Raw genomic sequence first — 26,304 nt, forward strand, 5'->3', positions numbered from 1 at the left:
GGAAACCAGATGCTGGAAGAGCACAGCAATTCAGGCAGCATCCATGGAGCAGTAAAATCGACGTTTCGGGCAAAAGCCAGTCGATTTTACTGCTCCCCGGATGCTGCCTGAACTGCTGTGCCATTAGGTGAGTCGCACGCCTAAACAGAACTAAGAGTCCGGAACTTGAGTGGACGGACAATACAGACAATTTAAATGGTCTTTCACGTTTAACTATAATTGTGCTAAAATGCATTTCGTTTGTTTTATTAGACAATCACGGCGAATTAACAGAATAAGTGCTAGCTGGCAAGCGTATTCTGAGAAAAAAATCTATGAACATTTAATAAAGAAACGAATGTGAAGCAAATAGTTTAGTATTTCTAAGGATGAAATAGGAAGACGAAGTTAAAACGAAGTCGAAAAGCTGTTTTAGTTATATATTTTAATCGTACGCTTTATAACCAAACGTACGGCAGCAGAATTTTACAGAATTCACTCACAGCTAACTTCAGCAGCTAATTGAGGTTTAAAAGTACCATTGGCGTGATGCACCAAATTCCCAGAGTTAAAACTGATCATACCCGATGCTGAGTGAGTTCTCCAATTTTCATCGAACACCCATACTTGAGTGAAGTAAAGCAAAGATGGAAGCACAAATGTCAGTCTGCATGGCTGGAAACTACAACATAAAAAATGCACTGCTGTGTAGTTACTACTTGGGGAGATAAGACAAAAAAAGCCCAAAATTACTTGTGAAAGTTTACAGTACCTTCGGGCATCTGGCCGTTTTCTGGTTGAAGGGTCGCCATTGGGGGCACACTCTGATGGTGTGGGCTGAAACGGATACTGTAAGCGCAAAGACGTAAATGAAACAAAGTAACAGTGGAAATCAGGACACCCCGGGAAGTGGGGATCTACTTCCTGGCAGTTGATGCTTTGGGCAGGTCACCATGTTCTCAGGCAGAGGGAATCTGGTACATGGGCGCTCCCTACAGGAGTGAACTAACTGCAGCTGTCAATTCGGGGCAACAGGTGACGGGGGGGGGGGGGGGGTGTCCAGAGAGCAACTCTAAAATTGTTGCTCGCACTCTGCCAATTTGTACAGTACATTGAAAAAGATGCGTGCAAAGCCCTGTGTGCGTTGTGCAAGTTTATATTTTTCGTGTAAAGAATTTCCATCGCTTGTCCATTTGATTGTTTTCGGTTGTTTCCCTTGCTCTCTCCCTCGAGATGGAAATCTCGATCGGTTTATATCAACAGTTTTGAGAAAAAACCGTGGCCGGAGTACCTTGAATATATTCGTTTGAATATATTCAGAAATATTCCACAGATCAGTCCAACGTTGTTTTGTTGTCCATGTTGTCCAAAGTAGAGAGGCTCCTACATTTCCTTCTGGGCATTTTCCTCCAAAGGTCCGAATCCCGGAGGACCAGTGCAGCTGGAAGTGGAACCCAGAGGCTTCTCTGTTAAATTGATCTGAGTGGCAATTGAAAGGTAACATTTATTGTCCATTCTTAATTGCCCGAGAAGGTGGTGGTTCACTTTCATGAATGGTGCCTTTGCTGCAGTTTGTTGGGTCGTGCTTCTTTGAAATTAGGTTTAGAATGATATAATTAGGATATTTAATGCTGGTATTAAAATGGACAAATAGATAGGCTGCAGTTCTTCCCTCCATTATGGTAATCCAGAACAAGATCATGTAGTAACATTATTAAACTAGTTCAAAGCAAGGAGAAAGTGAGGATTGCAGATGCTGGAGATCAGAATCCAGCTGGAAAAGCACAGTAGGTCAGGCAGCATCCCAGGAGCAGGAGAATCGATGTTTCGGGCCGGAGCCCTTTATCAGTTCAAAGCAAGCCTAAGGAAAAGTTGATCTCACAAAGCTTCATAATTATGCTATATCCCAGAAGTTAAAAATCACACAACACCAGGTTATAGTCCTACTGGTTTATTTGGAAGCACTAGCTTTCGGAGCACTGCTCCTTCATCAGGTGGTTGTGTACAAATCAGTACCTTCTGGGATATGATTTGGAGGTACCAGTGTTGGACTGGAGTGTACAAAGTTAAAAATCAAGAGGTTGTGTACCTCTTGATTTTTAACTTTGTACATCCCAGTCCAATATTGGCACCTCCAAATCATATCCCAGAAGGTACTGATTCAGAACCAGGACATAATTAAAAAGAAATGAGACAGTTGGGAAATAATTGTGCTAAGGCATGTGCAAGCCACATTAATAAAGGGAACTAAATGGTTAAAAACACTCAGTGAGTGACTCTTCTATCCCATTCTTTTGATCTGTACAGCCTTTGTTTACTGAAAGGAATGCCACAAGTGTTTGAAATCTGTTAGCAAAAAGAAACTGCACATTTATTTAGTGACTTATCCTTAGGGTTACATCCAATGAATTTTGCTCAATAAGGTAAATGTTTTGAAGTTGATATTCTTACCATGTGATGCAGTTATGGCTGGCATTTATTGTTGATTTTCAAGTGCCCAAGTAATAGTTTGATGAACTTGACTGGCTTCACTACTTCAGAGGGCACTTAATGATGGACCACATTGATGTGTCCCACATAGGCCAGACTAGAATGGCATGTTTTCTCTAAAGTAAGAATTTAAACGGACATTAGTGACTCAGTTGGACATTACACAACAATGAACACTTTTCATGACATCAGCTTCAATTTCCATTTCCCAAAACAGAATTCAAACTGCCATGATAGGATCTTAACTCCCATTTGCTTGTTTATTATGTAGATTACTAGTCCAGAAAGAAACCTTCTGCCTTAATTTGCGATTTGCTATTTCTCATATACAAATCAGCTAAAACTTAGGCAATCCTTATTTTAATTCAGTTTTGTCTCTGCTAGGCATTTAGAGTTGGCAATAAGTTTTGATCTCTGGACAATTTTTTGATTAGTTTTATAGATTTGTTTTGGAGTAATAAATGTAATGGCTTGAACATCACAGTATAAATATGCATATACCAAATGCTACAAAGATTTAACAAATTTTCTTCATTAAATATTTAAAATGTAATTTGTGGAAAATGTTCTACAGTATTTGTAGAGTTGATAAATGCTACTAGAGTTGCCAAACTTTAACAAAGTAATTCATAATCATACGTTACTAACACCTGTTTCTTATTCTCATTCTGTAAATAACTTTATGTTCATTACAGCTACTCCCATCAAAGATTATAGTTCTGCTTAAAATAAATAAAGCACTGTTGAACTTTATTCACTTTCATAATTAATCACTAAGTTATAATAGACAATTTATGACTGACCAATGCATTTAAGAAATAATTGTATCAGACAGTCAACATACTTTAATGAAAAGGAAATTTGTTTGACAAATTTATTACAGTTTTTTGATGATGAAGTGAGATAAAGGAACAAAACGTGTAGTATTTTGGAATTTTCAAAAAGCCTTGAATAAGGGGTCAAACAATAGCTTAATGCACAAGGCTCACAGAGTTTAGGGCAATATATTAGTATGGATGGAGAATTGGTTAACTGACAACAAGTAAAATGTAGGGATAAATAGGACACCCTCAAGTGGCATGTTGGAATGAGTGGAGTGCTGCAAGAGCAGCACTGGGGCCTCAGCCATTTACAAACATATTAAAGGAAGAGACTAAGACTAATAAGTCCGAGATTGCTGATGATGCAATGAGTGCTAGGTGGAATATAAGGAGGACTCAAAGAGGCTGCAATGAAATACAGATAGTTTAAATGGGCATCAAGGTGACAGTTGGAAGGTAATGTGGGAACTTATGTGGTCCTTCATTTTTGTATAAGAATACAAAAGCTTAAAATGTTTTAAAAACTGTGGAACCTCTAAATGTTGATGTTCAGACAAACTTGGGTGTTCTCATACAAAGAACAACTTAGCATGCAGGTACAGCAAGCAATTAGGAAGACATATGGTATGTTGGCTTGACAAGAAGTTGTTTCCACTGCTGGGGAACTGAGTACAGTGGGGCACAGTCTCAGGACAAGAAATTGCTCATTTGGAACTGAGATGAGGAGAGGTTTCTTCACACCGAGGGTATAAATCTTTGAAATTCTCTACTTCAAAGGGCTTTAAATGCTCTATCATTGAGCATACTCAAGGCAGAGAGATTTTTCATATCTAGAAGATCACCCATGATTAAATCAAATGGCAGTGCTGGCTTGAAAAGTCGTATGCTCTACTCTTGCTATTTTTAAGCTCTTTTAAAAGCAATGGACATATATTTAACTTAATATATTATTTAAAGTTGCTGCAGTTGTTTGAAATAATGTAAATTTACCAATAAAGTAGTCAGATCTGTAAGTTTTATCTTTTGCATTTGACTGAAATCATTTCAAAACTAATTGAACAGAGGCATCAACAAATTATATGATAAAAGCTTATAACTAATGTGTTTGCCCTATTTATCCAACAGCGTTTGCTCTCCAAAATGTGGTCTCAATATTATTGATAAAGAACATGTAAATACTTGATTCTATGAAGGACTGAAAATTTTATAAATTATACTTTTATTCTTGTTTGCAGTGACAATGATGGAGAGACCAGAAAATACAAATGGAATTCTAATCAACTATTATACCATTAATTTTACCCGATTGATCTCGAACAATTAATAGAATGAAATGTGTTTCAAATCATGTCTTAAGATCAAACCTTCCTTCGCTTATTTTAGCTAATAATCATTGTTGTACAATCAGCATAACAATTCTGAGTCCCATAGCTCCTTCATTACAGTTCTCTCCATTCCATGTCCTGCAAGGATTCCACTCCATTCTCCCAGTTCCTTTTTCCTAAGTCGTATCTGTTTGGATGATGCCACCTTTCAAAACAGTGCTGTTGACATGGCTTCTTTCTTTAGAATATGCAGCTGTTTGATACAATTCAAAGGCTTGCTAGACCATTTCAGAGGGCAGTTAAGAGTCAAATGCATTGCTGTAGATCCGGCGTCAATTACCTTTTTCAATCACTTCCTCTTTAACAGATTTTCTTGTTCTGGATGAATAAATCTGCAGCAAAGGAATTTTGATCTTTTTACTCAAGTCATTTTCTAGTCTGTTCCAGTGATGTGCCATTGTCCACATTCATTTTCTTCCAGTTGGTTCCTCAAAAGTGAAGACATAATTTCCACTTCTTACATAATTTCCTACAAACATTTGTATTACTTTCTCATAGAGTCATAAAGTCATAGAGTCTTACGCACAGAGACAAACCCTTTGGCCCAAACTGATCCATGCTGACCAAAATGTTCATCCACGCTAACTCCACTTCCCTGCACTTGGCCTACATCCTTCTAATCCTTTCCTATCCATGTATTTATTCAAATGCCTTTTTAATATTGTTAATGTCCTTGCCTCAATCACTTCCCCTGGCAGCTCATTCCATATACGTACCACCCTCGGTGTAAAAAAAGTTGCCTCTCAGGTTCCCTTTTATTCTTTTCCCTGTAACTTTAAACTGATGCCCTTAGTCCTTGATTCCCCAACCCTGGAAAAAGACTGAGTACATTCACCCTTTCTATGCCTCTCATGATCATATAAGGTCCCCCCTCAGCCTCCTTTGCTCTTAAAAAAAAGTCCTAGCTTATCCAACCTCTCCCTATAACTCAGACCATTGAATCCAGGCAACATCCTTATAAATTTCTTCTGTACTTTTTCTAGTTTAATTACATCCTTTCTATAATAAGGTGACCAAAATTTAACACAATACTCCAAGTGCGGCCCCACCAACATTATGTATAACTGCAACATAACTTCCCAATCTCTACATTCAACGCCCTGACTGATGAAGGCCAGTGTGCCAAAAGCTTTATTCACTGCCCTGTCTACCTGTGACTCCACTTTCAGAGAACAATGAATCTGAACTCCAAGATCCCTCTGTTGTACTACACTCCTTAAGGCCCTACCATTCACTATGAATCTCCTACCTTGATTTGACTTTCCAAAATACAAGATCTCACATTTGCCATTTCTCACCTTCCATTTGCCATTTCTCACCCCACTTGCACAGCTAATCAAGGTCTTGTTACAATTTCTGATAATCTTCCTCACTGTCCACGATACTCTCTATTTTAGTGTCATCAACAAACTTATTAGTCATGCCTTGTACATTCTCATCCAAATCATTGATATAGATAACAAACAGTAATGGGCCCAACACCAACCCCTGAGGCACTCCACTAGTCACAGGCCTCCAGTCCAACAAGTATCCTTCCACTATTACCCTCTGCTTCCTACCATCAAGCCAATTTTGTATCCAGTTTGCCAGGTTGGCCTGGATTCCATTGGAATCTAGCCTTCCAGAGCAGCCTACCATATGGAACCCGTCAAAGGCCTTACTGACACCTTGCCCTCGTCAACTTTCCTGGTCATTTATTCAAAGAAGTCTAGCAAATTTATGAGGCATGATCTCCCAATCACAAAGCCATGCTGACTATTCCTAATCAAACCCTGTATTTCCAAATGCATGTATATCTTGTCCTCAGAATCTTCTCAAGTAACTTACCTACCACAGATGTTAAGCTTACTGGTCTATAGTTCTTAAGCTTTTCTTTGCAGCCCTTCTTGAAAATGGTACAACATTCGCTATCCTCCAGTCTTCTGGGACCTCACCCGAGGCTAACGATGATGCAGAAATGCCAGAGCCTCCCACAATTTCTTCTCTGGCCTCTTACAGTGTTCTGGTTGGGATATACCTGGTCAGGACCTGGAGATTTATCCACTTTTATACATTCTAATACAACCAATGCCTCCTCTGCTATGATGTGGACTGTCCCCAAGATATGTTGCTGGAAAAGCGCAGCAGGTCAGGCAGCATCCAAGGAACAGGAGAATCGACGTTTCGGGCATAAGTCCGAAATGTCGATTCTCCTGTTCCTTGGATGCTGCCTGACCTGCTGCGCTTTTCCAGCAACACATTTTCAGCTCTGATCTCCAGCATCTGCAGTCCTCACTTTCTCCTGTCCCCAAGATATCACCACTAACTTCTCCAAGTTCCTAAGTCTTCATGTCTTTCTCCATGGTAAACACAGGGCAGAAATACTCATTGAGAACCTCGCCCATCTCGTGCAGTTCTACACCTACATGTCTACTTTGGTCCATGAGGAGCCCTATTCTCTCTCTCGCTATTCTGCCTCCTTTAATATATTGAAAGTACCTCTTTGATTCACCCTAATCTATCTCATGCCCCCTTTTCACCCTCCTGATTTCCTTCTTCAGTAAACTCCTGCATTCCCTGTATACCTTCAAGGATTCCCTTGATCCCAGCTGCCTGTACCTGAGCCACGTCTCCTTTTTTCTGGTCAAAGCCTCAGTATCTCTTGTCACCCAGGGTTCCCTATTCCTGCCAACTTTGCCCTTCACCCTCACAGGAGCATATAGATTTTGAACTCTAGCTATCTCACATTTAAAGGCCTCTCACTTGCCAGAAGTCCCTTTACCTGCAAACAAACTAGTCCAATCAACACCTGCAAGCTCCTATCTAACTCCATCAAACTCGCCTTGCCCCAATTTAGAACTCGAACCTGTGGACCAATTTTATCCCTCTCTATAACTATTTTAAAATTAATAGTGTGGCATTGCTGCTCCTTTAACAAGGTTATGTTGTCCTTAGGTTTTATTTCACAGAAGCCATAAAACACACAGACTCCAAAAAGTCTAAGTTGAAGGGTTTTAGGGCTAATTTAGTTATAGCTAACAGATACTGCCTCAGGGAAAGCTTTCAAGTTTAAAAAAAAAAATTTGTACAGTGAAAGGGGAATGGCGAGTTCTCCCAGCTCAGCTTTTCTCTGGTTTGATTTGGTGTTTTTTTTGGCAATGTGGCTATTCACTGAAAAAAGTCAGGCAGTTTTGAAGCTGCTGGACCCAAACAAACAGGTCCATTCTGGTACTCTCTCTCTCTCTCTGGCATCTCTCCTGTAAGACCCTGGTGCTTGACTTTAACTTTTGTGCCAAATGGTGTTTGTGGGGATTGTTTCAAGTATTGGGAACAGCATCATTAAGTTGGGATAATCTGTTGGTTTCCAGATAGGTTAAGTTATTCAGCATTCTGTTCTTTTTTGTTTGTGTTTCATTTAGTAATCTTGTAAATAAATTCTGTTTTGTTTAAAACTAAGTGGTTTGGCCAGCTGCATCAATCCTTGAATATCCAGGTTACACATACTTAAAACAACTAGCAAAGTTATGATCGGGGCTATTTTCTTGAAATGTTTTGAGGGGGTCTGGCCTGGTCCATAACAAATAGAACTATGGTCACTGGTCCCAAAGTGCTCCCCCATTGTCACCTCCGTCACCTGTCCTGCCCTATTTCCCAACAGTAGGTCGAGTTTTGCCCCTTCCCAAATAGGACCTTGTGTATGCTGCTTGAGGAAACTTTCCTGAATGCACTTAACAAATTCCACCCCATCTAAATCCTTAACGTTCTGGCAGTCCCCGTCCATGTTAGGAAAATTAAAATCCCCTACTATGACAACCCTATTACTCCTGCAAGTCTCCTCAGTCTCCATGCATATTTGTTCCTCTAATTCCCGTTGACTACTTGGGGACCTGTAGGACAACCCCAAAAATGACACCATCCCCTTCTTATTTCTTAGCTCACCCACAAAGGCTCACTGAATGATCCTTCAGTTATTTCATCTCTGATTACTGCTGTGATACTCATGGTCCAATTCCTTTTCAGGTTTGATCTTTTTCTTCAGTTTTATCAGTTCAGTTGTCTTTGTTTCAGATTTATGCATGGAACTCTTACACAAAGTTTGACAACTTTACATTGGCATTCTAAATTTCAAAATTTTCCCATCTTTGGTTACTGATTGCTCCTTAGATCTTGCAATTAACTCATCAGATTCACATTCTCCTCCTTAGATTTTTCTATAGCTGCTTTTAAAAATGTTCTGTGAAGCAATAACAAATGCTATGGAAAAGGGCAGCCTGTAGACATTCTTTATTTGGACTTCTTGATGGCATGTAACGAGGTAAAGATGCCCTAGTCATACCGGATCATATAACCGCTCTCATTAGAGAGAGATAACTGATGATGGTTTAACCTGAGGGTCACCAGGTCTTGGGTGGGGGAGGGGTTGAGAGGAAAGTCCTTCATACACGTTAAGATGCTTATAACATCTTGTAGCTTTTGAGGGTAACATATTAGCATAGGTAGAAGATTGGCTGGCTGACAGAAAACAGAGATAATGCATTACTGTGTCTTTTTCAGACTTGGCAGGATATGATGAGTAGGAATCTGCAGGGATCTGTGCTGTTGTCTCAACTTTTTGTAATTTATATCAATGGCCCAGATGAGGGCAGTGAAGACATTGGAAGCTAAATTTGCAGATGACACAAAGGTAAGTAGGAAAGTATGTTATGAGGAGAATATACGGAGGATGCAGACTGATATATATAGGTTGTGATTGGGCAAAATCTGCCAGATGGAATATAATGTGGGAAAATATGAAGCCTCCTGCTTATCTAAGTTGATCCCTTTGGCAGGAAAAAAATTTTAACAATTATTTGAACGGAGAATGAGTGCAGAATTCTCAGGTACGAGGTGTTCCAGTGCATGAGTCACAGAGGTTAGTGTACAGGTACAGCAAGTAATTTAAAAGGCTAATGGAATGCAATCATTTACATTGTGAGAATTGAACATAAACATTGGTAAGGCCACAGTTGGAGTACTGTGTGTAGTTCTGGTCACCACACTATAGGAAGGATGTGATTACATTGTTTGGTGGGTGGGCGGAAGGGTGGAGTGCAGTGGAGATTCATCAGGACGTTGCCTAGGTTAGAGCTTTGCAGCTATGAAAATAGGCTGGATAGGTTTGGATTGTTTTCTTTGTAGCAGAGAAGGCTAAGGGGGCACCTGATTAAGGCATAAAGGTTATGAGGGGCATGGACAGGGTGGATAGGAACAGAAACAAAAACAGAAATTGCTGGAGAAACTCAGCAGGTCTGGCACCAATTCTGAGGAAGAGTCACTGGATTCGAAATGTTAACTCTACTTTCTCTCGACAAATGCTGCCAGACCCACAGTTTTTGCAGCAATTTCTGTTTTTTGTTTCAGATTTCCAATATATTCAGTCTTTTGTTTTTATGTATATAATGAGAGAGAAAAAATACACAATTGTGAATAGACTTTTAAAAAAATATATATAGTGAGACAAAAAAACATGGTTTTGAATAGACTTTTTTCCCACCACCAGGAAAACACCTGTGTGGCCAACTGTATATTAACAAGCAAAGCCTGTTAAGGTCGTGCTGACATTAAAAACAGTGATGGGTGGGGGTAGGGAGAGATGTAAGGGACCATACTCTGTCCTTTGTTTCATTTATGGATAGGAAGTCGCTATTCCCCTTAGATGAAGAGTCAATGACAGGCATAACTTTAGGGTGAATGGCAGGAGGTTTAGATGGGATTGAGGAAAGCCTTTTTCATCTACAGGTTGGTTGGAATCAGGAATGCATTGGTGGGAGGGTCATTGAGTTGGGAAACTTCACAACCTCAAAAAAAATGTGGATGAGCATTTAAAATATCATAACATTCAAGACCATGGGCCAAGTTCTGGAAAGTGGGATTAGTGTAGATAGGTCAGTGCAAACTTGTTTGATTCTACAAAAATATGTAAAGCTTCAGTTATATCAGGCATTGGTGAGACTACATCTTGAAAAAGCGTAAAGTTGTGAGAAAGGCAGTTTGAAGAAGGGTTACTAGACTAACACCTGGAAGGAATAGGTGGGCTTATGAGGAAAAGACTTGGCTTGTTTCTACTGGATTTTAGAAGGGGTGACTTGACTGAAGTTTATAAGATTCTGAACTGTCCTGTGAGTATGTCGAGGATATTTTGTCTTGTGGGTGAGTTCAGAACATGGGGGTACAGTTTAAAATTTAGGTGTGACCCTTTTAGGACAGAGATAAGTAAATTTGTTTTTCTCTCAGAGGGTTGTTTGCCTTTGGAATTCTATCCCTCAAAAGACAGAATTCCAAGAGAGAACCCAGCTTTTTGCTGTAATAGAGAGAGGAATAATAGCTTACGCATCCAGCTTCAAGACCCCAGCAACAACTGAAAGTTAAACTAAAATCCTGGTTCTGTGGGAGTTTGACCCCATGCCTTCATCCTGCTTCTAGTGTTTCAACTTCAACAAAAAAACCCAAAGCCTCACAAGCTGTTTACTGTATTGGTTTGGAACAGACCACTTGATAACTCTGTCTCAACCTCTTAAAACAAACCAGGACAAAATACACCTCTTAAAGACATAGTATCATCACAGGCATAATTCTCCTCCAATTTAATTCATGACTCAATGCAAACACGATGGGCCCTTCCTCTCCATTCAGTAAGATTTACCAAAGTGCAGCGTCACACACTAACTGTAGTGGTAACTTTGGGTTGAAATAAGTTAACACTTCTAACATTTTTAAGCTTGCTTCACATGCTAGTAAGACCGCTCAGATTCTAGGATTAATTTCCAATGGCCACTGCTTTCCTAGAAACTGATAGAAGGGTTTTAGCACGGTTGCCAGATCCAAAATGAGCTCGCCTTAGTCACAAGAATTATGTCAGTTGAGACACATTCTCTCATCCAGGAGTTTTCATGATAGCCTCCACCTTCTTGGCATCATTGTGTAATCCCTTACTTTTGATTACATGGCCCTGGTACTGAATGAAGTCGTTAAGAAAACTCATTTCTCCATTTTTACTAGAAAAGCATGCTACTGTGACCATTTAGGGTTTCTTCTAGGTTTCTCAAAAGCTGTTCCTTGGAGGAGTTAGCGACCAAAATATTGTGTAGATTTAAGACAGGACTTTTGGCAATCCACTTAAAATCTAGTTCACGACCCTCTGGAATAAAGCCAGCACTGATCTGGTGCCAAAGGAACTCACATGCAGTGCAAAAGTGTGTCATTGTCATCAATAACAGCTGAGACTCCTTCACAACCCTGTAAGTAGGCTTTTTTCTTCTTTTCCCCTTGCCAGTCCACTAAATAGGTCTTTTAGGAGTGAAAATGGATATTGATCTGCACTCAGGGCTGTGTTGACTGTGATCTTAATGACACCACAATTCATCATGCACAATGCAACTTTAATTTTTGTATCCAAGAGCTTCAGAACAATCCACAATATTGGCCTTCGAGTACATATAATTTTCTGCACACTAGTCCTTTAACAGTACTTTCATCCTTCGTAAGGTGAAATAACCTTTCAGTGGCATCACTTGTTCTATGCATGTCCAGAGTGTAATCTTTGCACCTTTCAATGGTAGTGCCCTTCACTTCTCGCTGTTGAGTGACTTGGGAATCAGAGACACCCCTATGGTCATATCCACTTACATCTTTACGGTCTTCCCTTCTAATTTGGGAAGAACCTAAAAACATTTGCTTCACCCTGTACCAACATAAGTTTAACCAATTCTCTGCTGACTCTGGATCTTATGCTTCTTCTACAGTCCCAGCTGACTCCCTGTATACTCCCTGGCTGACAACATGTACCTTATGCCTTGTCCTCAGAATTGTTTCTTTTTGACTTCTCTTTCTTGTTTGGGTTGTAACCTGCAATTTTGTGCAATTTGGCCAACTTTTTTACATTTTCAGCACTAGATTTCTCCAGTCCAATATTGTTACTTCTTGTAGCCAAACCTGCCACATCAACACATTCTCTGTTTAGTAGCACACGCTGCCAAACTTCCATTACTTTATGCTGAAAATGTGTTGCTGGAACAGCGCAGCAGGTCAGGCAGCATCCAGGGAACAGGAGAATCGATGTTTCGGGCATGAAGAAGGGCTTATGCCCGAAACGTCGATTCTCCTGTTCCCTGGATGCTGCCTGACCTGCTGCGCTGTTCCAGCAACACATTTTCAACTCTGATCTCCAGCATCTGCAGACCTCACTTTCTCCTTCCATTACTTTATGCACCAGTGCACTGTTACCGAACTAGCTACCAACTCCATCAGTTTTCTCTTTGTTAGGAGCTCTGTTAATTGCCTTCATGTTGGAGGCCTCAAACCTCAGTCCCACAAGGCATCCAGGAAAAACCATCTGAATTCATGATTTTCTGCTAACTCTTTTAAGACGTCTATGAATTAGGCAATGGACCCTCCTTCCTGTTGTACCCTTTATAAAAATAGAAACATTCCATGATAATCAGTGGCTTTTGTGTAAAAGATCTTTCCAACATTTTACATCGTTCTTTACAGGTCTTCCCCTGCTTTTTGCAGCAGACTCCTTAAAATTGACAAGGTCTTGTTCCTGATGATGCTCAACAAAACCAGTTCTATTAAATTTTTAGCCACTTTGTTTGCCCTGAAGTATTCATTAAAACATTTGGTGTACAGAATCCAACTTTCTGTCTCTTTGTGAAATATTTCCATTGCTACAAATTGGCTTGCCATTTTGATTTCCCAATGGTGGGAATGTTTCCCACTACTCAAGTCCAAGTCCAAGAGGTAGACCGTCACAACTGAGTCCCCTCGGTGAATGCTCTCTGCAAACACTGTCGGTAAACTCTTCGATGGAGTACTCCCCTTTTCAGCCATTAGCTGCTGCCCAAGTCCTTTCATGACAACCACTCTTGCCCCGTTCCCTGGTGAATATCCTACATCTCCTCACGGCCGCTTCCTTATGTTTTGGTCTGTCTCCCAGCAAGTCTAGCATGCTACCTCCACAAGACCACACCGTTTGCAAAGTCCAGCAGCACACAAGTTAATGGGCAGTGAATCAGCCTTGTTGCCAGTTATGATGTTTGGGATTGATTATAAATTATAAAAAGACCACAAGATATTCCTGTAGAAACTTCAATTGAAGAATGTGGTGCTGGAAAAGCACAGCTGGTCAGGCAGCATCTGAGAAGCAGGAGAATCAATGTTTCAAGCCTAAACCGTTCATCAAGAATGAGGTTTGTGGCCCAAGGTGGCTGAGAGATAAATGGGAAGGGGGTGGGGCTGGGGGAAAAGTAGCTGGGAATGTGATAGGTAGATGAAGGATAGAATGCCTTGGGACCATCCAACCATACAGATATGGATTTCACCAGTTTCCTCATTTCCCCTCTCCCACCTTATCCCAGATCCAACCTTCCAAATCAACACCGCCCTCTTGAACTGTCCTACCTCTCCATCTTCCTGCCCACCTATCCGTTCCAACCTATCACCTTCATCCCAGTTCATCTACCTATCACATTCCCAGCTACCTTCCATACCTGCTCCGCCCCAGTCCCACACCCCCCCCCCCTCCCATTTAAGACTCAGCCCCCTTAGGCCACAAGTCTCATGCCTGATGATGGGTTTATGCTCAAAATGTCAATTCTCCTGCTCCTCAGATGCTGCCTGACTGGCTGTGCTTTTCCAGCATGACATTCTTCAACTCTGATGTCCAGCATCTCTGGTCCTCACTTTCTTCCTGTAGAAACTTGAACCAGGCAGAGTTTATTTCATATCTTTACAGCTGCACAATCTAATCTAGACTGTCCCCAGCTGCCCCATCTGGTTTACCTGACCCACTCTCTTAAAGGTGCAGCATACACCCCAATGACACACGTAAATAATATTTGCCTCAATTACTCTGTGGTACGGAATTGTCCATTTTTTACCACTCTTTGGGTAACACAATTTCTTCAGAATTCTCTATTTGACTAAAAGGTAACTATCTTACATTGATGACTTCCAGTTTTGGTTTTCCTCACAAAGTGAAATACAGTCTGTTTCTAATTTTTAAAGATCCTGTTCCCAGAGAAAAAGGAACAGATATTCTGAAAATTTGAGATAAAATAAATAGAATAAGAGAGACTCAAATCCATCATATAAAATATCAACACAAACGTTCGGACTGAATGGCCTGTTTCTGTTCTTTGAAGAAGGGCTTATGCCCGAAACGTCGATTCTCCTGTTCCTTGGATGCTGCCTGACCTGCTGCGCTTTTCCAGCAACACATTTTCAGCTCTTATTCTATTAATAGGCAATCTTTAAACCTATGGAATGGGGGCCTCCAGTGGTAATGTCTTAACTCTTGGGCCATGCACTGGATGGGTGTGTCATAAGATGTATAAAAAAGTTGGTTTTAAAATATTTTTACGCCTTTAGAATTAAGGGATTGTTGCGTTATTGAACCGAACATGTTTTACATGAGAAGTTTAAACTCTGAACCTCAGCTAACTGATAAAATGGAAAGAAGCGACGTACCACTAAAAGCAGCTGCCGTGTGCCAACATTTAGTTCTCTCAACCAACAACATTTGCGATTTATAGACAGTCGTCGTCAAGTGTAAACTATCTTCCAGTGTTTGCTTAGATCTTCAAAAATAATTTTTTTGGCGTGAAAAATAAAGTTCACGCAAGCAGACAACTGGGCGAAAGTTTGACAGGGCGGGTGAGAAGAGTTGCTCCTGACCGGGAGATGGCGCCTTCGGCGGAGACCACCTCTGATTGCATCGCTAAGTTGATGCGTTTTTTTGGCTTTTGTTTTTAACGGTCGCTGTTTGAACAGTTGGAAGGTTCCCGCGACTTGGGCCGCGCGGGGAGACCGTTGTGACTCCAGACGGCGGCGGGAAGAAGGATGTATCATAGCGTCCAGTTAGAGCTGCTGGTGGATTTGGGCTAGAGGTGGGTGTTCAAGTCAAGGCATTTAAACGGGGGTGGGGTTTAATTAGTTTGAGGAACGGTGGACTAGCTGCGTCTGTCATTGTGGAGATCTGGCTGTTGGATAGGTCCTTCTGAAGATAATTTCTTCTCTGGTTTTAATTTTCTCAGTCTTGAATTATGACACTGTGATGCTAAAATGACATTTTTATTTTGTCTCCAGCAATGGCAGGACTCGATTTTACAGACCAGGATATTCGTGAGCAATTGGATTTGTTGGGCTACCGCAATGTCCCAGAGCATCAACTTCGAGAGTTCAGAAAAGGTAAGAAGCTGCCTCACGACCAGCTGTAGACACAGGAAATAGCTTCTCATGTGGGTTTTTTTGTTTTGTTTAATACTGTCATCAGAATTTAACTGATGAATCGAGATTTCATTTTACTCCTTTCATTCAGCTGGCCGTAATGATTGGGATTTTGCCATCGTACTTTGATCAAATGGACACTTTGAAGTATTGATGGATTGTTTCGAACTGTGACCATTCCTGTTCTGACCAGAGTGAAGATGTAGAGGAAAGGAGGAACATCGCCGTGTGATTGCAGGATCCTAACATTAAATAGAGTGAAGGGTTTTGTGAAGGATAGAAAGGGAGGCAAGAGAGGAGGGGGAGTGGCCTTTTTGATAAGGGATAGCATTACAGCTGTGCTGAGGGAGGATATTCCTGGAAATACATCCAGGGAAGTTATTTGGGTGGAACTGAGAAATAAGAAAGGGATGATAATCTTATTGGGATTGTATTATAGACCCCCTAATAGTCCAAGGGAAATTGAGAAACAAACTTGTAAGGAGATCTCGGCTATCTATAAGAATAATAGGGTGGTTATGGTAGGGGATTTTAACTTTCCAAACATAGACTGGGACTGCCATAGTGTTAAAGGTTTAGATGGAGAGGAATTTGTTAAGTGTGTACAAGACAATTTTCTGATTCAGTATGTGGATGTACCTACTAGAGAAGGTGCAACACTTGACCTACTCTTGGGAAATAAGGCAGGGCAGGTGACTGAGGTGTCAGTGGGGGAGCACTTTGGGGCCAGCGACCATAGTTCTATTAGATTTAAAATAATTATGGAAAAGGATAGACCAGATCTAAAAGTTGAAGTTCTAAATTGGAGAAAGGCCAATTTTGGCGGTATTAGGCAAGAAATTTTGAAAGCTGATTGGAGGCAGATGTTCGCAGGTAAAGGGATGGCTGGAAAATGGGAAGCCTTCAGAAATGAGATAACGAGAATCCAGAGAAAGTATATTTCTGGTAGAGTGAAAAGAAAGGCTGGTAGGTATATGGAATGGTGGATGAGTTAAAAAAAAAATGAGTTTGGTTAAGAAAAAGAAGGAAGCATATGTAAGGTATGGACAGTATAGATCAAGTGAATCCTTAGAGTATAAGGGAAGTAGGAGTATACTTAAGAGGGAAATCAGGAGGGCAAAAAGGAGACATGAGATGGCTTTGGCAAACAGAATTAAGGAGAATTCAAAGAGTTTTTACAAATACATTAAGGACAAAAGGGAAACTAGGGAGAGAATAGGGCCCTTCAAAGATCAGCAAAGCAGCCTTTGTGTGGAGCTGCAGAAAATGGGGGAAGATACTAAATGAGTATTTTGCATCAGTATTTACTGTGGAAAAGGAAATGGAAGATATAGACTGTAGTGAAATAGATGGTGACATCTTGCAAAATGTCCATATTACAGAGGAGGAAGTGCTGGATGTCTTGAAATGGGTAAAGGTGGATAAATCCCCAGGACCTGATCAGGTGTACCTGAGAACTCTGTGGGAAGCTAGAGAAGTGATTGCTGGGCCTCTTGCTAAGATATTTGTATCATTGATAGTCACAGATGAGGTGCCGGAGGACTGGAGGTTGGCTAACGTGGTGCCACTGTTTAAGAAGGGTGGTAAGGACAGGTCAGGGAACTATAGACTGGTGAGCCTAACCTCGGTAGTGGGCAAGTTGTTGGAGGGAATCCTGAGGGACAGGATGCACATGTATTTGGAAAGGCAAGGACTGATTCGGGATAGTCAACATGGCTTTGTGTGTGGAAAATCATGTCTCACAAACTTGATTGAGTTTTTTGAAGAAGTAACAAAGAGGATTGATGAGGGCAGAGCAGTAGATGTGATCTACATGGACTTCAGTAAGCGTTCGACAAGGTTCCCCATGGGAGACTGATTAGCAAGGTTAGTTCTCATGGAATACAGGGAGAACTAGCCATTTGAATTCAGAACTGGCTCAAAAGGAAAAGACAGAGGGTGGTGGTGGAGGGTTGTTTTTCAAACTGGAGGCTTGTGACCAGTGGATTGCCACAAGGCTTGGTGCTGGGTCCCTTACGTTTTGTCATTTACATCAATGATTTGGATGCGAGCATAAGAGGTACAGTTAGTAAGTTTGCAGAAGACGCCAAAATTGGAGGTGTAGTGGACAGCGAAGAGGATTACCTCAGATTACAACAGGATCTTGACCAGATGGACCAATGGGCTGAGAAGTGGCAGATGGAGTTTAATTCAGATAAATGCGAGGTGCTGCATTTTGGGAAAGCAAATCTTTGCAGGGCTTATACACTTAATGGTAAGATCCGAGTGTTGCTGAACAAAGAGACCTTGGAGTGCAGGTTCATAGCTCCTTGAAAGTGGAGTCATAGGTAGATAGGATAGTGAAGAAAGCATTTGGTATGCTTTCCTTTATTGGTCAGAGTATTGAGTACAGGAGTTGGGAAGTCATGTTGTGGCTGCACAGGACATTGGTTAGGCCACTGTTGGAATATTGCGCGCAGTTCTGGTCTCCTTCCTATCGGAAAGATGTTGTGAAACTTGAAAGGGTTCAGAAAAGATTTACAAGGATGTTGCCAGGGTTTGAGGATTTGAGCTATAGGGAGAGGCTGAACAGGCTGGGGCTGTTTTCCCTGGAGCGTCAGAGGCTGAGGGGTGACCTGATAGAAGTTTACAAAATGATGTGGGGCATGGATAGGGTAAATAAGTAAAGTCTTTTCCTCGGGGTCAGGGAGTCCAGAACTAGAGGTTTAGGGTGAGAGGGGAAAGATATGAAAGAGACCTATGGGGCAACATTTTCACACAGAGGGTGGCATATGTATGGAATGAGCTGCCAGAGGAAGTGGTGGAGGCTGGTACAATTGCAACATTTAAGAGGGATTTGGATGGGTGTATGAATAGGAAGGATTTGGAGGGACATGGGCTGTGTGCTGGCAGGTGGGACTAGATTGGGTTGGGATCTGGTCGCCATGGACGGGTTGACTGAAGGGTCTGTTTCCATGCTGTACATCTCTATGACTCTAAGTTTTAACAGTTATGATTCAATGAAAAACTGAGTTGAGCACAAATTGATTGTTTCTCAATTTTCCTACATCACCCAACACTGGATCATCATCATCATCTATAATGCTGCAACATATCTTTTGTGAGCAGGGGTGCCCTGAGAAAAAAGCCTGCAATCCAAAGTTGTGCAGGTTAGGTGAATTGGCAATGCCAAATTGCCCAGTGTTCAGGGATGTGTAGGTTAGGTGCATTAGTCAGAGGTAAATATAAGGTAGGGGAATGGATCTGGGTAGGTTTCTCTTCGGAGGGTCATTGTGGATTTGTTGGGCTAAATGGACTGTTTCCACACTGTAGGGATTCCCTGGTCTAGTTTGAAAGTCATGATTGTAATAATAATGATTTGGAGATGCCGGTGTTGAACTAGGCTGTACAAAGTTAAAAATCACATAACACTGGGTTATAGTCCAACAGGATAATTTAGAAGCACTAGCTCTCGGAGCACTGCTCCTTCATCAGGTGATAGTGGAGATTCTACTATTATTACAATCTGATCTGCGTTGCTGCAACTCTCTAAATAAAATTTGTGCTAGATCTGTGTATGCATGCTGTGGTTCAGTTGATAGCATTCTTCTTTAAGTCATAAGGTTCTCGGTTCAAGATCCAGTCCAGACCTGCTGCACAAAACTAAGCTGTGCACTATTGAGGAATTTGATTTGATTTATTGTCATGTGTACCTAAGTACAGTGAAAAGCTTTGTTTATGAGCAGTGCAGGCAGATTGTAGTAAGCAAGGACATACAGATCATAGTGTGAAAAATTTGGACAGAGTAAGACATATAGGTTACACTGCACAGGACATGCACAAGACAAGATCAACATTACAAGATCAGCGTTATTTGAAGTTAGTCCATTCACCAATCTAATAATGACAGAGAAGAAGTTGTTCTTGAACCTGCTTTTGTGTGTGTGTGTGTGTGTGTGTGTGTGTGTGTGTTTAAGCTTCCGTATCTTCCCTCTGACAGAAGAGGTTATAGGACACCATTACAGGGATGGGATGGGTCTTTGATGTTGACAGCCTTTCTGTGGTCAGGAGACACTTAAATGGAGAACATGGGTGGGAGGTTGGCTTCCGTTATGGTCTGGGCTGTGCATACAGCCTTCTGTAGCTTCTTACGGTGCTGGGCAGAGCAGTTGCCGTACCAAGCCGTTATGCACCCGGACAGTATGCTGTGTGTGATGCATCTGTAAAAGTTTGTGAGGGTCCATATGGATATGCCAAATTCCTGAGCCACCTGAGGAAGAAGAGGCAGTTGCATCTACGTGGGAAGTCCAGGACAGATTGTTAGTTGTCATCTCTCTTAGAAATCTGATGCTCTCAACCTCCGCTCCATTGATGTAGATGGGGGCGTGTTCCCCTCCTTTCTTTCTGAAGTCAATGTTCAGTTCTTTAGTTTTGCTGACATTGAGACTGAGTTTATTACCTTGCAACATGTCATCAAGCCCTCTATTTTCTTTCTGTATTCTGACTCATCATTGTTTGATGTCCGTCCTACCGTGGTGAGGTCGTCAGCAAGTGTGTAAATGGAGTTTATTCAGAATTTGGCAACATGTTTGTGGGTGTACCAGGAGTACAGTATAGGGGCTGAGAATGCATCTTTGGAGGGGCTCCAGTGTGAAATATTATCACGGCGGAGGTGCAGTTGTCTATCTTCACTATGGGTCTATGGGTCAAGAAGCCAAGGATCCGATACCTAGGTCTTGGATAGTCATTAAGGCACATGGCATGTGCTTTCTTGGGTACTGGGATAATGGTGGTCGTCTTGAAACAGGTGGCGACTTTGGCTTGTAGGATGGAGAGGTTGACCAATAGATTGCAATCAGCTGGTCTGCACAGGAGTGTTGAATTATCAGAAGTGTTGTCTTTCAGAAGACTCTGTAAACTGAAGCCTCCATCTGTCTGCTGGATTTAAAAGATTCCCAGTTCAAAGAGTAAGGGAGTTATACCAGTGTCCTGGCCAATATTTACCTTTTTAATTAACCACATAAAACAGATTATCTAGTATTATCACATGGCTGTTTAAGGCAGTTTGCTGAGTGCACATTGTCTGCTGTCTTTCCTGTAGTGAAGTGGTGACTATACTTCAAAATGTCCATCTTGGATGTGGGTTTGTTGAGGCATTCAGTAATTGTGAAATGTGCTACATAAATGTAATTTAACCTTTCTTGTTTCGCTAGGACTAAGTGCAATGACACGTTCCTTTTTTTTTTCAGATCTGGAGGAACTGATCAGGCATGAGCGTTCAAAGAGTCAAAGCTCTGGTAAAGCCAGTGATACTGTGGAGTCATGTAGTACAACATCACCAAACTATGGTATTGCTATTTATTTTCTGGACGTTTGTGATAAAAAGTTGAAAGTTTAAAGAGACAGAAACTGTTGTCACATTGTGGTTTATTAAACCTGAATTGAATTTTTCTATAGACCATCAAAAAAATAGAAGGATTCTTTGAATTGTCAGACTTGATGGCTGTGGAAGTATGTAATTTAAAAAGTTTATTGCAAGAATTAGACTTAGTCTTGAAACGTTTGAAGGCACACGAGATATATTTGGGAAGGCAGGTAAAAATGAAAAAGTGATGTTGCACAGATGATAAGGGATGGAATCAGGGAGGATCTCTAATCTGAAGAACAAGATATGGGATCTGTTTGGTAGAACTAAGAAACAAAAAGAGGCAGCAAACACTGAAGTTCTTTCCGGGTCACCAAATAGTTGTGGTATTGTGGGACATGGTATTAACTTAGGAGAGTAGAGAAGCATGCAGTGTGGGTGATATAGTAATTGGTGACTTCAATCTGCACATGGACTGGGTAAATTAGCACATTGTCTTGGAAGGATGAGTTTCTGGAGTGTGTTAGGGATAGTTTTCTAGACAAGTATGTTGAGGAATTGACTGGAGAACAGGTTATATTGCATTTAGGATTGTATAACAATCGAGGGCTAATTTAATAATCTTCCAGTAAAGTAACCTTTTAATGGATGAGCAAATGTAATATGATAGAATTTTTACTTCCTTGTAAATTATCTAAATAAATCTGACGCCAGGGTGTTAAATTTGAGCGCAGGAAACCATATGAAGGGCAAAGTGCCAGTGATTGGGGCAAATCTATTTAAACGGTATGACACTACACAGGCAATATCACATAGTTTGCAAGATTCCTTCAAGGCACAAGAAAAAACTAACCGTGGCTAACAAAAGAAAGTAAGGATTGTATCAGATCAAAAGAAAAAGTATATAAAGTTATCAGAAGCAGTGGTAAACCTGAGGGTTGAGAGGATTTTAGAGTGCAGCAAAGCAGGGTCAATAAACTGAAAGGAAATGGAGAATAGAGTATGAGTATGAACAAGCAAAAAAGATAGTGGAATGTTAAAACTTGATTTTTAAAAAAAATGAACATTTGGCTCAGGCGGATAAAGTCCTTTGCAGGCAGTGTCAGGAGAATTTAAATGGGGAATAGAGACACCACAGAAGCTAAATTATTACTTTGTCAACCTTCTCTTGAGTAAGGTACAAGTAAGCTCCCACAAAAAGAGATCAAAGGGGCTAGAGATAATGAAGAATTGAAATATTCATAAATTATTTTGGAGAAATTAATGTGACAGAAGATCAATAAGTCAATAGAACCTGATATTGAACATCTCAGATATTGAAAGAGGTAGCTTTTGAGATGGTGGGTGCTTTAGTGATTATCTTACAAACTTCTATAGATTCTTAAATGGTTCCTACAGATTGCAAGGTAGTGAATATCGCCTAACAATTTAAGAGAGAAAGTGGGAACTACAGACCTTTTTAAAGTTGCACCAAAAATAGGTAAAAAGCTAGAATCTATGATAAAGAATATAATAAATAATACTTTGATTTACTAACAAATGATAAAAGGAAGACTGCTATCAATTCTCTTCACTGAGGCTCTTTTGTTTTTGGTGTACTGTTCAAAGTTGAATTGAAATTTGTCTGCAGGCCTGCATTTCTTTATTGCAGAAAGTGTGTTTCTGTTTTTTTATTCTTATGATCCTAGATAGGTGGTATAGGAATTAGGAAGTTATGTTGAGGTTGTATAGGATAATGGTGAGGCATTTTCTGGAGTACTGTGTCTTGTTCTGGTTGCTCAGTTATAGGACGGATATTATGCTGAAGAGGGTTCAGAGGGAACATAGCAAGATGTTGCTGGGTATGGAAGGCTTGAGCTATAAAGAAAAGCTGGATAGGTTGGGACACTTTTCATTGGAGTGTAGGATGTTGAGAGGTGACCTTCTAGATAGAGTTAATAGTAGGTGTCTTTTCCCGAGGATGGGGGAATACAGATGAGGGACTTATGCCTGAAAAGTTAATTCTCCTACTCCTCAGATTCTGCCTGACCTTTGCTTTTCCAGCACCACACTCTTGACTCTGAATTCCAGCATCCGCAGTCCTCACTTTCTCCTACTGATAAAGTACATATTGAGATGGCCCAGGGAATTCCTTGTGAATTCAACCTGTTAGCCTCTCTTGGTTCGTCCCGGAGATCATACCTTTAGTAGTCTGGAATTAAAAAAACTCTTACAGACAGTTTAGTTTAATTTTAATCATTCCCTTCTTTTACTAATATCATCACTGTTACAACACAACACTGATACATATGAATCAGGCGAACTGGATTCTAATAACCCAGGAGAGTATGGCATCGCTCTTCCTTCAAGAATTGTACTATCACAAACAAACTATTTTTATACACAAGTTTGCAAAGGCTGTACTGTCGCAAACACAAAAAGTTAACAAAAGCGCTGCCTGTGTGGAGTTTGCACATTCTCCCCGTGTCTGTGTGGGTCTCCCCTGGGTGCTCTGGTTTCCTCCCACAGTCCAAAAATGCACAGGTTAGGTGAATTGGCCATGCTAAATTGCCCCGAGTGTTAGCTGACGGGGTAAATGTAGGGTGATGGGTCTGGGTGGGTTGCTCTTCGGAAGGTCGGTGTGGACTCGTTGGGCCAAAGGGCAAGTTTCCACATTGTAAGTAATCTTAAAAAAAAAAATGTTCTGAACTAGACAGATAATAGTGAAAAGACAATAATTCGGGACTGAGGTTAATTGATACAGAGTTTTGTTTCAAGTTCAGAATCAAACTTGGTTATTAATTTCACAAAGGAACAGCTGTGAATGTTATCACTCGGTGTCCTGTTTATACAGATTCACTGATATTAAGGCAAACGTTCTTGATTGTCTTACCCTCCCTGCCTGTCAATTTTTTACTGTGCAGCAAATGTGTTCTATAATTCAAAATTACGCTTTAGTCTAAATGTTTAAGGACAAGTTTTAAGGCTTTAAACTTTCTCACTGTCAAATCAAATACTTCTAAGTTGATGGATAACATAAAACTAAGTTGTAATGAGTGCTGTGAGAAAAATGCAAAGAGGTTTCAAGAGGGTTTGGACATACCTAATTAGTGGGCAAGAGCATGGCAGATGGAATGTAATGTGGAAAATGTGAAACTATCCATTTTTTTCATTCTTTAGGCACCTATTCCTTCTACAATCTCCTACCAATTAAAAAATACATCTGTGTTGTCCAAAGAGTCTGGGGTGTCCTTGTCAATTAGCCATTGAAAGCTAACATGCACGTCAGAAAATAACTAGGAATGGTATGTTAGCTTTTATTGAAAGAGTGTTTTGAGTACAGGAGTAGTGAAGTCTTTGTATAGGAATTTGGTTATACCACACCTGGAGTGCTGTGCGCAGTCTTGGTCTCCTTATCTCAGGAAGGATATTATTGCCATAGGGAGTGCAACAAAGATGCATTAGATTCGTTTCTGGGGTGGTGGGACTGTCTTTTGCGGAAAGATTGGTAAACTAGTCCTGTGTGGAGGAGAAAATGACATGGAAATGAGCAGCCGTGATTGTATTGAATTGTAGAGCAGGTTTGATAGACTAAATGACCTGTTTCTCCTTCTATGTTCCTAAGAGATGAGAGCATGAAAAATCACCTTTGAAATTTTACATTTTTAATTATACTTTTGATTACTTTGGATTTTTATGAAAGTGACAGCTATCCCAGATGAGAAATTTCTGGAAAAACTCAGCAGGTCTGGCAGCAGAATGGAAGAAGGGTCACTGGACTCAAAATGTTAAGTCTGCTTTCTCTCTACAGATGCTGGCAGACCTGCTGAGTTTTCTAGCAATATCTCATTTAAGCGATTTCCAGCATCCAAAGTTCTTTTGGATTTTTTTAAAGCTTCCCCAGATTGTTGCACATTACACAAAGCTGCATCTTGCACATGACCTGAAGGACAATTCTATTGGTCAGCTAGTTTTATTGCATGCCATATTTGCAGAGAGGATTACTGGATGTAGGATTTGTTCACAAATTATTGTTATGGTCCTAGGTGATGGTACTATTGGACAAGCTAGATCCCAGTTGTTATGATCTCATAGGAAACCAGTAATATTTTAAATAAAAGCTCCCAGTTATGCCACAAGTTTTCATGCTTTAGACAAAATCTTTTTGTACAAAGTTACACAAAGCAGTAAGTACTATTAATTCTACACTATGTTCATGAATACATATTCCTTAAGCCTGAAAATCTCAACAGGAAACTACTTGTTCACTTTTATTTTAACAATGGTTCTCCTTTATTGTATGGGATACTGGGGGTTCCTTCACTTCTCTTGGGCCTAAACCAAGATATATGACAGCTCTCAGGAATGTCTGATTCCTTCTGAGTGTTTCCACCTAAGGGGCAATGTTTCACGCAGAGGGTGGTGATTGCATGCGATGAGGAATTGGTAGAGGCTAGTACAATTATAGTATCTTAAAAAAGCATAGGAAAGGTTTGCAGGGATATGGGCCAAATGCTGGCAAATCAGATTAGATTAATTTAGGATATCTGATCAGTATGGATGAGTTGGACTGAAGGGTGTACTTCCGTGCTGTACATTTTTATGACTCTATTACATCTGGCTAGGTGTCCATTTACTTTCTTTTAATCGTTCATAATTGTAGACATCCAGTTCAAGAATGATTCTCTTTTCTTGGTGACTCCGAATCAGAAAGCACCCTTGGTTTTTGACAGCCATTTTGTTACTGGTTTAAAGCTTCTGGCAAATTCTGTCTGCTTTTCAAAGCTGTTCCCAAAACCATAATGTAACTGCCTATTTCTGTGAAAAAACACCCAGGTAAACCCAAAACAAAAGAAACTCCCTGCAATCTAGCCCCATGGCAGTATGATGTGCCTGGGATCTTCCAGATAGAGATTGTCTTTACTGTCAAAGCAGCACTTTTAATTTTGGGACTCACATGAAGGGGTTGCCATCATGAAGCACAAAAATAAACCTCTATTATTTAATGTGTTTCCATGTCTATCTTTGACCTTGGTAAACAATCACAGGCCATTCTTTCTCT

General features: G+C 40.6%; 2 protein-coding genes across 5 annotated transcripts in view; one reads left to right on the plus strand and one right to left on the minus strand.

Moving 5' to 3' along the window:
- The window catches only part of edaradd (EDAR-associated death domain), a 75,095-nt gene extending 59,721 nt beyond the window's left edge, over positions 1-15,374 (minus strand). For 2 of the 4 annotated variants that reach the window (XM_043695532.2, XM_043695531.2), the window contains exons 1-2: positions 15,161-15,374; positions 2,431-2,585 (exon numbers count right to left, since the gene is read on the minus strand). In XM_043695532.2, coding sequence (XP_043551467.1) covers positions 2,431-2,455 — 25 coding nt within the window. In that variant the 5' untranslated portion in view covers positions 2,456-2,585; positions 15,161-15,374. Of the gene's footprint in view, positions 1-751; positions 894-2,430; positions 2,586-4,955; positions 5,008-15,160 lie in introns of those variants that run through there. The other 2 variants (XM_087991218.1, XM_043695529.2) reach the window with 2 other exon arrangements.
- A 51-nt stretch (positions 15,375-15,425) lies between these two features.
- Positions 15,426-26,304, plus strand: part of hyls1 (HYLS1 centriolar and ciliogenesis associated) — a 35,606-nt gene continuing 24,727 nt past the window's right edge. The window contains exons 1-3 of the mRNA XM_043695525.2: positions 15,426-15,579; positions 15,779-15,880; positions 21,148-21,246. Of these exons, the coding sequence (XP_043551460.1) occupies positions 15,781-15,880; positions 21,148-21,246 (199 nt within the window). The 5' untranslated portion in view covers positions 15,426-15,579; positions 15,779-15,780. The remainder of the gene's footprint in view (positions 15,580-15,778; positions 15,881-21,147; positions 21,247-26,304) is intronic.

The sequence above is a fragment of the Chiloscyllium plagiosum genome, unplaced genomic scaffold (assembly GCF_037043375.1).
Source record: "Chiloscyllium plagiosum isolate Xiang-an unplaced genomic scaffold, Cpla_swu_hap1 HiC_scaffold_10, whole genome shotgun sequence".
Classification (NCBI taxonomy): Eukaryota; Metazoa; Chordata; class Chondrichthyes; order Orectolobiformes; family Hemiscylliidae; genus Chiloscyllium; species Chiloscyllium plagiosum.